Source organism: Bos indicus, chromosome 1, assembly GCF_029378745.1.
Source record: "Bos indicus isolate NIAB-ARS_2022 breed Sahiwal x Tharparkar chromosome 1, NIAB-ARS_B.indTharparkar_mat_pri_1.0, whole genome shotgun sequence".
Lineage (NCBI taxonomy): Eukaryota > Metazoa > Chordata > Mammalia > Artiodactyla > Bovidae > Bos > Bos indicus.
The window spans coordinates 139,915,286-139,928,455 of record NC_091760.1 but is presented as its reverse complement, the minus strand read 5'-3'; the positions used below and the strand labels follow the sequence as shown (position 1 = coordinate 139,928,455).

Genomic DNA, 13,170 nt, shown 5'->3' with positions numbered 1-13,170 from the left:
GTATTTGAAAATCTGCCTGCCAATCAGGGAACACCAGTTGGATCCCTGTTCCTAGTTGGGAAGATCCCACATGCCGCAGAGCCCTAAGCCCATGTGCCACCAACTACTGAAGCCCACATGCCTAGAGTCTGTGCTCGGAAACAAGAGAAGCTACCTCAGTGAGAAGCCTGTGAACCACAACTGGACGGTAGCCCCTGCTTGCCGCAACTAGAGAAAGCCCATGCACAGCAAAGAAGACCAAGCTTGGCCAAAAATAGACAAATTAATTAATTTAAAAAGCAAACAAAACTTGACCATAATGACAAAACAAAAGATAATTTTTATTAACATGTTGATATGTACACTATCAAAGTTATATGTAAGATATAATAAAATTGCCATCATACAAAAATATTAAAAAATAAAACAGCGTGTTCAGTAACATCAGTGTGTTGAAAACACCCTCCCCCTGCCCTAATCAGGCAGGCATCCTGTCCCCTCTTGCAGCCCTGGGTCCCCAGACATATTTGCCTCTCTGCTGCATGGTCGAAGACCCTTTTAGTTGCGCTCAGGACCAGGCAGGCACTCCAACCCTCACATTGGTGAAAATGCACAGACTCCAACTTGGCATCAGCAGACAAGTCTGCCACTTCCTGTTAGTATTTTTCTGCCAGGCGGGTGACCTGGCCTCCACTGGGCCTGGCTTCCTGGCGGTGTCCCCTTTCTGTAGCTACAGGTTGTCTGCCATGCCCTCGAGATAACATCTTCATCTGTTCTGCCCAGAGCAGCAGGAATTCAGGCTGGCAGGGACACGATGGTACACAGAACCACCCATGACACCAGCCCTTGCACTGACCTGGTGCAGAGAAAGCCACTGCTTGTCCTTGAGGTCCCCTCCAGCTGCTGCCATCATCATTTGAGAATACACAGAGGCCATTGAGTCAACTTAAGTGATAGTCTTATTCTGATGCTCAACATTTCTATCATGTGGAAAGATATGCTAACCATTCAGATTTATGCCATTTTATTTTTTTAAAGCAGGTTTGTTACTTTATTTTTTTAATTTTTGTTTTATATTGGAGTATAGTTGGTTCACAATGCTTTGTTAGTTTTAGGTGCATAGCAAAGGGATTCAATTATACATAGACATATATCCATTCTTTTTCAGATTCTTTTCTCATATAGACTATTACAAAATATTGAGTAGATTTATGCTGGCATCCTTGACACAATGGACATGAATTTGAGCAAATTCCAGGAGATAGTGAAGGACAGGGAAGCTTGGCGTGCTGCAGTCCATGGGGTTGTATGCAAAGAGTCGGAGACAACTTAGCAACTGAACAACTATGCCATTTCAAACCTGACACGTCCTTCAGAACTTTGAGTCTTTTTAAAATTGGAATCTACAATACAAATAGTCATTTTACCTACTTTCTGCAGACAAAGTCCTCTGCCTCATTAATGCCCTTTTGTTGGGAATATCCACAGATTGCAGAAAAGCAAGTTTAGCAAAGCTGCTAGTAAGAAAAACTACTAATACCTCTCTGAATGCAGAAAGAATTCAAAACAGCTAAACATAAAATCATTTGTATGCTTATCTCATTAGAGCCGTATTTATAATAGGAAAACACATCTTAAAAATACAAGTCTTTTTTCTTAGTTGGGAAATCTTTTCTTCTTCCACAGTTAATACAGAAAGCATTGCTAGATGACAGTAAAATGAAATAAGAAATGCCTTTGAAGTTCTATTTCTATAGCAGAAAATAACTACAGAATTTTTATTCTGGGATAAACATAGGTTGAAAGAAAAGACTTAAGTATTGTCCCCACTGTAACTAGTCTTAATTGAAAAGGACAGTGAAAATAAGAAAAAGTAAGAGATTTAAAATTCTACTTTCACTAGAAAAGTACTAGAAGAAAACGAGATGATTCCTTTAATGATATTAGAGTGCTGAATGATTTTCTAAACAAGATATAGAGTGCAGAGACTATAAAACATATTAATAAACTGTCTACAGAAAATAAATGTTAAGCCCTGCATTCCAGAAAAAAAAAAAAAAACTTCAAAAAGTCAAAAGACAAATAAGAAACATAGGGAAATATTTGCAACATCTATGGTAGTGAAAGGGCTACTTTCCATCATAAGCAAACATTCTCACAAGCCAATAAACATTACCTGGAACCAAACAGAAAAAGTAGAAAGTCATAGGAAAAAAACACAGAAAGCTTATAAACAGAGGAAAAGATGTTCAGCCTCTGCAATAAAGACAGAAATCCAAGTCAAAGCAGTGAGAACACATTTTTCATCTAACAAATTGATTAAGTTTGCATATAGAGTATTATCAAAGTCACAGGAAACCAGCCACACCCAAATATAAAATGGTGCAACTACAGTCCAGATTTAATATCTATTGAAATATGAGATGCATATATGCTGTAACTCAGCACATCTTCTAGGAATTTATCCTATATATACACCCAGACTGAACACAAAGTTCTGTACGTGTAAAGAGACTTCTGCAGCATCGTCTGTAGCTGAGAAGAGACGTGAAGTCGCTCAGTCGTGTCTGACTCTTTGCAACCCTAGGAACTGTAGCCTGCCAGGTTCCTCTGTCCATAGGATTTTCCAGGCAAGAATAGTGGAGTGGGTTACCATTTCCTTCTCCAGGGGATCTTCCCAACCCAGGGGTCGAATGCAGGTCTCCTGCATTGCAGGCTGAGCCAGAGGGAAACTGAAAACAACCTGAATGTTTCCCGTTAGAGAACTGTGGCAATTAATTATGGCATATCTAATGGAATGTTTTGCAACCATTGAAATAAAGAATATGTGACCCACCAATCCCACTCCTGAGCTTCCATGGTGGCTCAGTGGTTAAAAAAAAAAAAATCTGCCTGCAAAGCGGGAGACATGGGTTCGATTCCTGGGTCAGGCAGATGCCCTGGAGAAGGAAATGGCAACCCGCTCCAGTATTCTGCCTGGAGAATCCCATGGACAGAGGAGCCTGGGTGGCTACAGGCCATGAGGTCTCAAAGAGTCAGGCACAACTGAGCATACTACATACGCCAATATAAAATTTTAAAAAGCTTTTTAAAAAGAATATGAGCAGCTCTGCAATAACCTCTGAGACACAGTTATTAAGTGAAAAGAACAAGTGTATAGAGTTTATTCCCATTTTTTTAAATGATTAACAATGGTTAATATACGTACAAAATTCATGGAAGGCCAAACAAGAAATTACCAACATTGATGGGTCAAAGCAGGACGGCTACATAACTTGCAGGGCCCAGTGCAAATAAAGTGATAAAAACAAGGCAACCCGTTTTCAAAAATCATTATGAATTTCAAGACAGCAACAGTAGAGTGTTAAAATAAGCAGAGTGCTCTCTTGAGTGGAGCCAGGTGTAACTTCCCAGGTGGTGGGCTCATAAATCTGGCCCACCTCAGAAAAAGGAACTGCTACTGCTACTGCTAAGTCGCTTCAGTCGTGTCCGACTCTGTGCAACCCCATAGACGGCAGCCCACCAGGCTCCCCCGTCCCCCTGATTCTCCAGACAAGAACACTGGAGTGGGTTGCCATTTCCTTCTCCAATGCATGAAAGTGAAAAGTGAAAGGGAAGTCGCTCAGTCGTGTCCCACTCCTAGCGACCCCATGGACTGCAGCCCACCAGGCCCCTCCGTCCATGGGATTTTCCAGGCAAGAGTACTGGAATGGGGTGCCATTGCCTTCTCTGCAGAAAAAGGAACTAGAGGCGTCTAAAATGGGAGGAAGAATCATCTCCACTGTGGACAACTCTGGAACCATTTTTTCTGTGTGTACACAGACTCATTTTTCAATTATTAAAAAAAATATTTATATGGAATTTTCTGGTGGCCCAGTAGTTAAGAATCCACCTTGCAATGCAGGAACTGTGGGTTGGACCCCTGGTTGGGGAATTAAGATCCCACATGCCACGAGGCAACTGAGCCCACACACTTCAACGACTGAGCCCTCACACCACAACTAGAGAGCCCGTGCACCACAACAAAAGATCCCTCATGACTCAACAAAGATCCCCCATGAGGCAACTAAGACCAAGTGCAGACAAATAAATAAATAAATTTTTAATTTCTAAAAAATAAAAATTGACCAACACCATTGGCCCCCACCCCAAGAAGCCTTTTTCTCCCTTTCCTTATCTAATAAGAGCCACAATTCTTAGAAATTCAGGTCAGGTTGGAGAGATGTCCGGAAGCCAAGCAGTCTGGAGGGTGTGGGGAGAGGAGTGTGGTGTACAGGGGAGGGACCCTCCCTTACCAAGGAAATACTTTCCTCACTCTGGGAAGCCCCAGCTTCAATCACAAGAGAGTTGGACTGGACCATTGTTCCTTGTTTAGTCACCAAATAGTGTCCAGCTCCTTGTGACCACATGAACTGCAGCACACCAGGCTCCTCTGTCTTCCACTATCTCCTGGAGTTTGCTCAAATTCATGCTCACAGAGTTAGTGATGCGATCTAAACTCTCATCCTCTGCCATCCCCTACTCCTATTGCCTTCAGTCTCTCCCAGCATCAGGGTCTTTTCCAATGAGTCAGCTCTTTGCATCAGTTGGCCAAAGTATTGGAGCTTCAGCTTCAGCATCAGTCTTTCCAATGAATATTTAGGGTTAATTTCCTTTAGGATTGACTGGTTTGATCTCCTTGCAGTCCAAGGGACTGGCCATAAGTTCCACTAAATAATTACTCAACACCTTAAACCTGTTTGAAAACACTCTCACATCCACAGGACTTTAAGTTAAGCCTCTGAAGAAGCCTAACACAGCCATGTAAATTCACACAGCCTGTACTTCCCCCTCAAAAGCCATGTCCACCCAGAATCTCAGAAAATGACCTAATTTGGAAATTGGGATATTGGCTTCCCTGGTGGCTCAGATGGTAAAGAACCCACCTGCAATGCAGGAGACCTGGGTTCAATCCCTGAGTCAGGAAAATCCTATGGAGAAAGGAATTATTACCCACTCCGTATTCTTGCCTGGAAAATCCCATGGACAGAGGAGCCTGGTGGGCTATAATCCCTGGGGTCAAAAAGAGTCAGACATGACTGAGCACCTAACACTTTCTCTTTTTACTTTCACAGATGTAGTTACTTATGATGAGGCCATGCTGGACTAGGGTGGACGCTATTCCAATGACTTCTGTCCTTATACAAAAGCCATGTGAAGACACAGAGAGACCCCAAGAAGAAGGCCATGTAAAGATGGAGGCAGAGAAGGACCTGATGTGTCAACAAGTGGAGGAATGTCAGAGATGGCTGGCGGCCACCAGAAGCCGGGAGAGACTCATCAAACAGATTTTCGCTTAGAGCCTGCTGCACAAGCCAACCCTACTGATGCCTTGATTTAAAACTTCTGGCCTCCAGAACTGTGAAAGAATAAATTTCTGTTGTTTTAAAGCACTGTAACCATCAGCTGGGGATGCCATAACAGAATACCATACGCTGGGTGGCTGACTAACAGAAATGTGTTCTGGGTGTAGCATCATTAAGTGCTGCTCTCTGCCTGGCTCATAGACAGTTGCCTCTGGCTGTGTGATCACAGGGTGAAGAGAAAGGGGTCTCTTTCTCTTCCTCCTCCCATAAGGGAACTAATCCCACCATGAAGGCCCCACCCACAGGACTTCATCTGATCCTAATCACCTCCCAAAGATCCCTTTTTCAAATACCATCACCTTGGGCCTTAGAACTTCAACATACAAATTTAGGGGGACACAAACATACAGTCCATAAGAATCACCAGGTTTGTGGTATTTTGTTATATCAGCCCTAAGAAAGTTATATAAACCCCCAACAGCAGAACAATTCATGCTTCAAATGAGAGGTCTAAAAGCTTTTCTGTAAATGTCATGTCATCTAGTCACTCAGTCACGTCTGACTCTAAGACCACATGGACTGCAGCCCAGCAGGCTCCTCTGTCGATGGGATTCTCCAGGCAAGAATACTGTAGTGGGTTGCCAGTTCCTTCTCAGGGGACCTTCCTGACTCAGAGATCAAACCTGGATCTCCTACTTTGCAGGCGGTTTGTTTACTATCTGAACCACCATAAAAGATAGTAAATCTCAATGTTTTTCGCTTTGTGGGTCAGATGGTCTCTGTTGCAACTGCTCAGTTCTGCCATCATGCAAAATTAGCCATAGGCACTAGGTGGTAAATTAGTGCAGGCGTGTCCAATAAAATTTCACCAAAACAGATAGCTGCAGGCCTTGGCACTCGGGCTGTAGTTTGATGACACTTGCTTTAGGTGAGAAATATAATCACAAAGAGAAGCTGAGCTAAAGGACCAGCAGTTTTGTATAGCAAGGAGAAAGGTGGTGACTTCCCTGGCAGTCTAATGGTTAAGACTCCATGCTTCCAAGGCAAAGGGCAAACGTTTGATTCCTGGTCGAGGAATTACGATCCCACATGCCACGTGGTGAAGCAAAACAAAATAATAATTGCCTACAATTTTTTAATAAATAATTAATTTTTTATAAAAGAGAAGAAGTGAGTGAAAAAATCCTATGCCAGGCTCCGACCTCCAGAACCAGCACAGCTCTGGGTAATTAGTTCCCTCTGCCTTCCAGAAGCATGATGGCCAAGTCTGAAAAATGACCTGGAAGACTTAGATGACCCCCCAAAGCTAACTCCAGTTCTCATGCTCCAAAGTCCTTTGAGCTTTTAAACGTTTCTTTTCAACAATTTGATTTACCAAGCAGAATCTGTAAACCCTGAGGAAAAAATGATTTTGTGGTAAAATGAATGACTAAATGTATAAAATAAAATTGCTATTATAATTAAATGCCCAGAAGAGTTTTTGTTGGTTTTGTTTTGTTGTTGGTGGTTGACGAACAACAGACATTTATTTCTCACAGATCTGGAGGCTGGAAGTCCAAGATGAAGGTGTCAGCAGATTCAGTGTCTGTTGAATACCCCCTCTCTGGTTCATAAACGGTCATCTTCTTGTGTCCTCACAAGGAGGAAGGGTGTCCAGAACAGTTTTTTAGCAATTTAGATGCATTTACACAAAACTTTCTGCCTGCAATTCAGGAGACCCGGGTTCGATCTTAGGTTGGGAAGACACCCTGGAGAAGGAAATGGAAAGCTACGCCAGTATTCTTGCCTGGAGAATTCCATGGACAAAGGAGCCTGGCAGGCTACAGGCCATAAGACCACAAGAGTTGAACATGACTGAGGGACTAACGCTTTCACTTTCACACAAAACTTTACTTCTGCAAATCATTCTTTACAAAGGTGAAAGTGTACCCAGTGGATGCAGGTATGTGTACCCTACCAGGGTGAACAGAATGTCATTTCAACTAAACACTTATTTTGCCTGAACAGGTGGCCTCCTCTCTTCAAAATAAAATAAAAAACCTAAAGGAATCCCAAGAACTTATGAATCATCATTTTATTGTTTCTATCATTTTTAAAATCTCAACTATTTATTCTCCACCATGGATCTAACCATCCAGGTATCAAATAGTAGAAATAGATCACAAGCTGAAAAATGTCAACAAATGTAAATGCTACCTCGAAGCTTATCTGCTTTAAACAATTTCTGATAAACACACATGCAGAAGAATTTTCAGAGAAACTAAATCTCACCCCACAATACTGCTCCTCGTTAAAGATCTGAGGAGGCAGCGGAATCCCATTCTGAGGTTTCTTCTCTCCGGGAACATTTTCTCTCATCCACTTCCTGTTGTCTTCATCTCCAGCAATATCGAACTCCTTAAAATCGATTTTATTAGCTTCCAAAAAGCCCACAACTTCTTGCTGTTTCTTCCTAATCTAGTCATGAGAAGAAAAGGATTACCGTTAGACCGTTTTGTAAAAACCCATTCTCCAACTATACCATACAATACCAATAACTTTGCTAAGTATTTAAACAAGAAAAATCATAAAATCACACTTCTTCATTTAATAGGATCAACAGAGCAATCATTTAAATTCTGAAAATTTAATCTCATCAATGTTTAAATCATGATATAGTCAACCGAATAGGAATAAAGATACTATCATCATAGCTTTTATTCGAGGTCTTCAAAATACTTTTAATTCTCTGCTAAGCTTTAAAGCCAAAAAATAAATAGAGATTGGTTACAAAGAACAAGATGATAGAAAGAAGGAAAAAAAACACAATTTACTATGAAACTCAAATACCAAGTATACCCACACTAAAAGGCACTATTCACAGTTATGAAAATGGGAACATGAGTCACGCTGAACAAACGTAGCTTTAGAAATAACACAGGAAACCGAAAAGTCCGCATGGAGGTTATTGGAAAAGGAAGAGCAGGGAAAAAACTAGAAAAGCTGGTGGATATTTCTCCTGGCACATGAAAGAGTAAAGCAGTAAAATAATTGTTCTCTATTCACAACCAACTCTTTAAGCAAAATCAAAGTGCAGCCGCACCTAAGAGAAAACCCAGGTGCCCTTTTCTCCACACGTGGGTCACCAGTAAGGACTGTATTCTACCAATGTCATTTCTTTGTGAATGTGGCCATCTTGAAATCTTAGCCCTCCTTCCCCAATTTTCTCTCTTCAGTCAGAATTTTTCTCTCTTCAGTCAAGGAATTTACTCCCAGAATGCACGATGCCTTTTTTTTTTTTTTTTTTTTGACTGAGGGCATATGGGATCTTAGTTCCCTGACCAGGGATCAAACCTGCACCTGCTGCATTGGAAGCATGGAGTCTTACCCACTGGACCACTAGGCTGTTTTGTAGACAACTTACAGCAGAGTGCGGACCACATTGTAAGAACTCTGGGAGAAACTTCAAAATGATCAATAGCATAAACCAATCAATACTCATTTATTGATTCCTTACCCTGCACAAGACATGGTGCCAAGCTCTTCACATGAATAGATTCATAAGATGTTATTTGGGTTAAAAAAAAAAATGCACTCATTTGCACAGATGATAAAGAGGCACAATATGGTCCTTTCTTAAAACTGAAAGTTTACATTAGTATCTTCTTTGATATAAAAATATCCAATATCTTAATTTTAAGTCCTCTGAATGGAATATTGCCTCACAATGAAAATAGTCATTAAGAATGTTTTCTAGGATATGAGCCCCCTTGTCATTTTCATGTAACTTGTTTATCAGCAGAAGGACTAGATTCTGAGGATTCCAAACACTGAAAAGGTACATGCCCATCCTAAACCCAACATCTAGATTCAAACCCTCTTTTGTTTAAACCCAATTCATTCGATATAAATCTTTATCGATTTATAAAAGTCACTGAAAGTCACTCAGTCATGTCCAACTTTTTGAGAGCCCATGGACTATACAGTCCATGGAATTCTCCAGGCAAGAATACTGGAATAGATAGCCTTTCCCTTCTCCAGGGGATCTTCCCAACCCAGGGATCGAACCCAGGTCTCCCACATTGCAGGTGGATTCTTTACCAGCTGAGCCACCAGGGAAGCCCAAGAATACTGGAATGGGTAGCATATCCCTTCTCCAGAGGATCTTCCCGATCCAGGAATTGAACCAGGGTCTCCTGCACTGCAGGTGGATTCTTTACCAACTGAGCTTTCAGAGATTTATACACCTCCCCAAAATTCTTATTTTATTCATTTTTGCCAAAATGATTGGTTATATCAATGACTTTTGTGTAGAGGTTCCTTCCTAAGGTAAGGTAAAGAAAGATACATATGGATGCTTATGCCCTAGAATCAAATCACCACCAAAAATGAACCCTATGTAATTTGGTTTGGGTGGTGACTTGATTATATATAGATATAGCATATTAATTATAAGCATAATGTTACTGTTTAATAATTTAATTAATATAAATTACTGTTTTATAATTTTAATTAATGTACAGTGAATATAAATTATGGGCTTCCCTAGTGGCTTAGATGGTAAAGAATCTGCCTGCAATGCAGGAGACCTGGTTACATCCCTGGGTCAGGAAGGTCCCCTGGAGAAGGGAATGGCAACCCACTCTAGTATTCTTGCCTGGAGAATCCCAAGGGCAGAGGAGCCTAATGGGCTACACTCCATGGAGTAACAAAGAGCTGGACACGACTGAGTATCTAATACTTACCTAAATATAAATTATATATAAATTTTTGTATATAAATTACATATACCCATACATAAATGGTAATCATACATTTTCTTAATTAATATTTGTACCATCAACATAATAAAGATAAAACAACTAAAAGCATTAGGTCAATAAATTAAAGGCTGCTCTTAGCTACAATAAAACATTTAATCCATAAGACTCAGGCCAAGGGATCTATTTCAGTTTGGGGCAAGCGTAGACAAAAAATAAAAACATAAGTCATACAGAAAGGAATAGAACGATGGAAGGTCCCTTAAGAATCTGGCATAAGCACTTAGGCACATTCCTGAGTGTCACATCTCTCAGAACCAATGGACAGACTGCTCACCTCCCCACCAGGGTGAGCTTCCCCAAGGCTATGCTAGGGGAACCCCAGACCTCCTGGTCCTTCTAGTGGAAACTGGACTCCATATTCCCGGGCCTCACGGCGGAGTTTCTGAATATCAGAAAATCCCACCAGACACGACGACCGGTTGTTGGACTAAATTATTACTTTAATCATGTTTTCTCTACATACTCTCCAACCTGTTCATAATTACTATGTCACTTTATAAACCACTTACTCCTTTAGTTATTTTCAGAGATAACCTTGCTGTTGTTTCAAAGAGTAGAGACATCCTCACTTCAGGTAGATTTCCTTTTAGTTAAATACTCAGAAGGCAACATTCTGTATTCTGTTCAAACCCTTCTCTTCCTTGCTCCTCAAATACCTTCAGCCTGGCTGAAGTCCACTTCCCCACGGACGGCATTCCCATCTCTATTAATCAGGCCTCAGGACTTAACTGAATCACTATACAACACACTTGAAACTAACACAACATTGTAAATTAACTACATGTCAATTATAAAAGAAAAGAACTTAAAAAAATCATGCCTTAGGATTTGAGGTGGGATGGAAAAGGATTTAATTTTATTCCACAGTTTCTAAATAGATGGAGAACATTTTCCCAAGTCCTGACTTATTTTTTTCTCTTCTGGAAAGTCAAAGAAAAATGGAGAAAAAAGGAGGGGATGATCTGTTGATTATTATCCCTCTCAAGACAAGCAATTACATCTACAGAAAGTTGACTGACTGTTGGGAGCATGATATTGCATTAAAGTTTATCTCTCAGCACCTCATTCAAAAAAAAGAGAAGAAAAATAAAATCTGCCATCCTGGACTTCCCAAACACCAGTCACTTAAAATAGGTCAAAAGCATTGCTCTCCTAGCTGTCTGGAGCACTTGACTTCTGCTGGGGGCTGGAGAAGGGTCTTAGGATGAGCCCAGAGGGAGGGGTGAGCACGTGACTCAACCTGGCTGGCACGTGGCCTTTGCCCACACTCTGATACCCATTTGAGTGTGGGTGCACTCTCCTACAACACCCCCTCGGTGGACCCTTGCTCAAGGAACCCCGCTACACACTCCCCACTCCTTGCAGTCGATGTACAGCTTTTCTCCACATGGCCTCCCAAGCTGACCCCAGGGACACAACATCAGCCCCCAGAGGGGAGCTCCCCTTCAAGGCTTCAAGGGGAGGGGTGGTGCAGAGCCCCCCAGCAGTCCTCACCACAGACCCACTTCTCCTTGCATGCTTCACCCCTTCTCCCCTCTCCAGGGTGCCATGGCCAAGGCTGCCTCATCCTTCTGAGCAGCCCCTCCGGAGGGTCTGGGGTCCTCAGGGTCTTTGTCACTTGGAGCCTTCGGGACCTCAGTGGAAGCTCAGAAAGCTCTGTTTTCTTATCCTGTTACATTGACTCATAAGAAAGTGTCATTCTCAAGGAGAACAGTTTTGTGGTTGCCAAAGCAGAGGAGGGTGTGGAAGAGATGGAGTGGGAATTTGGGATTAGCAGATGCAAACGATTGTATATAGAATGGATAAACAAGGCCCGACTATATAGCACAGAGAACCATAGTTAATATCCTGTGATAAATCATAATAGAAACGAATCTGAGAAAGAATGTATATGAATATATAACTGAATCACTTTGTTATACAGCAAAAATTAACACAACATGGTAAATCAACTATACTGCAATAAAATGAATCAAAAAATAAAAAGAAAGTGTCATTCGGGGTCCTGAAGTCACCGGCCACTGTTGGTGACTGTGATGCATCAGAGGGATCTTCGGGTCACTCGCTTGGCCCCTCCCACTTACTGTCTTGTACAGCTAGAAACCTCTCCAAAAGAGGTGACTGCACTGTAACATAAAGCACGCTACATCTAAGTGACAGGTGACCTGCGAGTCCATCCTGGCCAGGAAGGTTGCTATCTGAGCAGAAGCTCTGCTTGTCCATCACCTCATCTGCAAAATGGATGGAACACTGCCTTTCTCCCAGGGCTGGTGAGAACTAAGGAATGCATGGAAAAGCATTTTGCACCACAATTCGAGTAGCTGCACAATCAGGCACCCAGTACACTGTTACCTCATTGTCTCGTCCTGACTGCCACACCAGGCAAGAATTCTGATCAGCATCTTAAGATAACAAAACTGAGGTGCAGTGAATTAAAGAATTTCCCAAGGGTCACACCCAGAGTCATCAGTTCAAGAGCTATGTTTTTCCCTCTATGAAGTGATAAGGTTAGTCACTCAACTGTGTCTGACTCTTTTGCGACCCCATGGACTGTAGCCCACTGGGCTCCTCTGTCCATGAAATTCTCCATGCAAGAATACTGGAATGGATAGCCATTCCCTTCTCCAGGGGATCTTCCAACCCAGGGAGAGAATCTGGGTCTCCTGCATTGTGGGCAGATTCTTTACTATCTGAGCCACCAGGAAAGCCCAAGACTGGAAAAAGGACTAAGAAATCCAGGAGCCAGCATTAGTCTGTCCTTAATGATGGTGGCTCAGGGGCTGTGCATCTTGAAAACAGGGAGGACTGATCTCTCTCCCTTTGTCTTCAGCCCCTTGCAACAATGGCCTTCAAGATGAGGGGATGGTTAGACACGAAGACACAACCTTTTCCTGCTCCCAGGGTCTCTTCACCCACATCTATCTCTAAAGTAGTAAAACACGGAACCACAGTTTGGCATCAACTGTTAAAACAGAGATGTAATACACAACTGCATGTGTAATCTTCATCAAGAGATTACAATCAGTATTTTCCTTTTTCATTTA

General features: G+C 41.9%; 1 protein-coding gene across 2 annotated transcripts in view; it reads right to left on the bottom strand.

Annotated features, from left to right (window-relative positions):
* SH3BGR (SH3 domain binding glutamate rich protein) overlaps positions 1-13,170 on the bottom strand; it is a 72,325-nt gene that overhangs the window by 56,732 nt on the left and 2,423 nt on the right. For both annotated transcript variants that reach the window (XM_019962737.2, XM_019962745.2), the window contains exon 2: positions 7,596-7,781. In XM_019962737.2, coding sequence (XP_019818296.2) covers positions 7,596-7,781 — 186 coding nt within the window. The remainder of the gene's footprint in view (positions 1-7,595; positions 7,782-13,170) is intronic.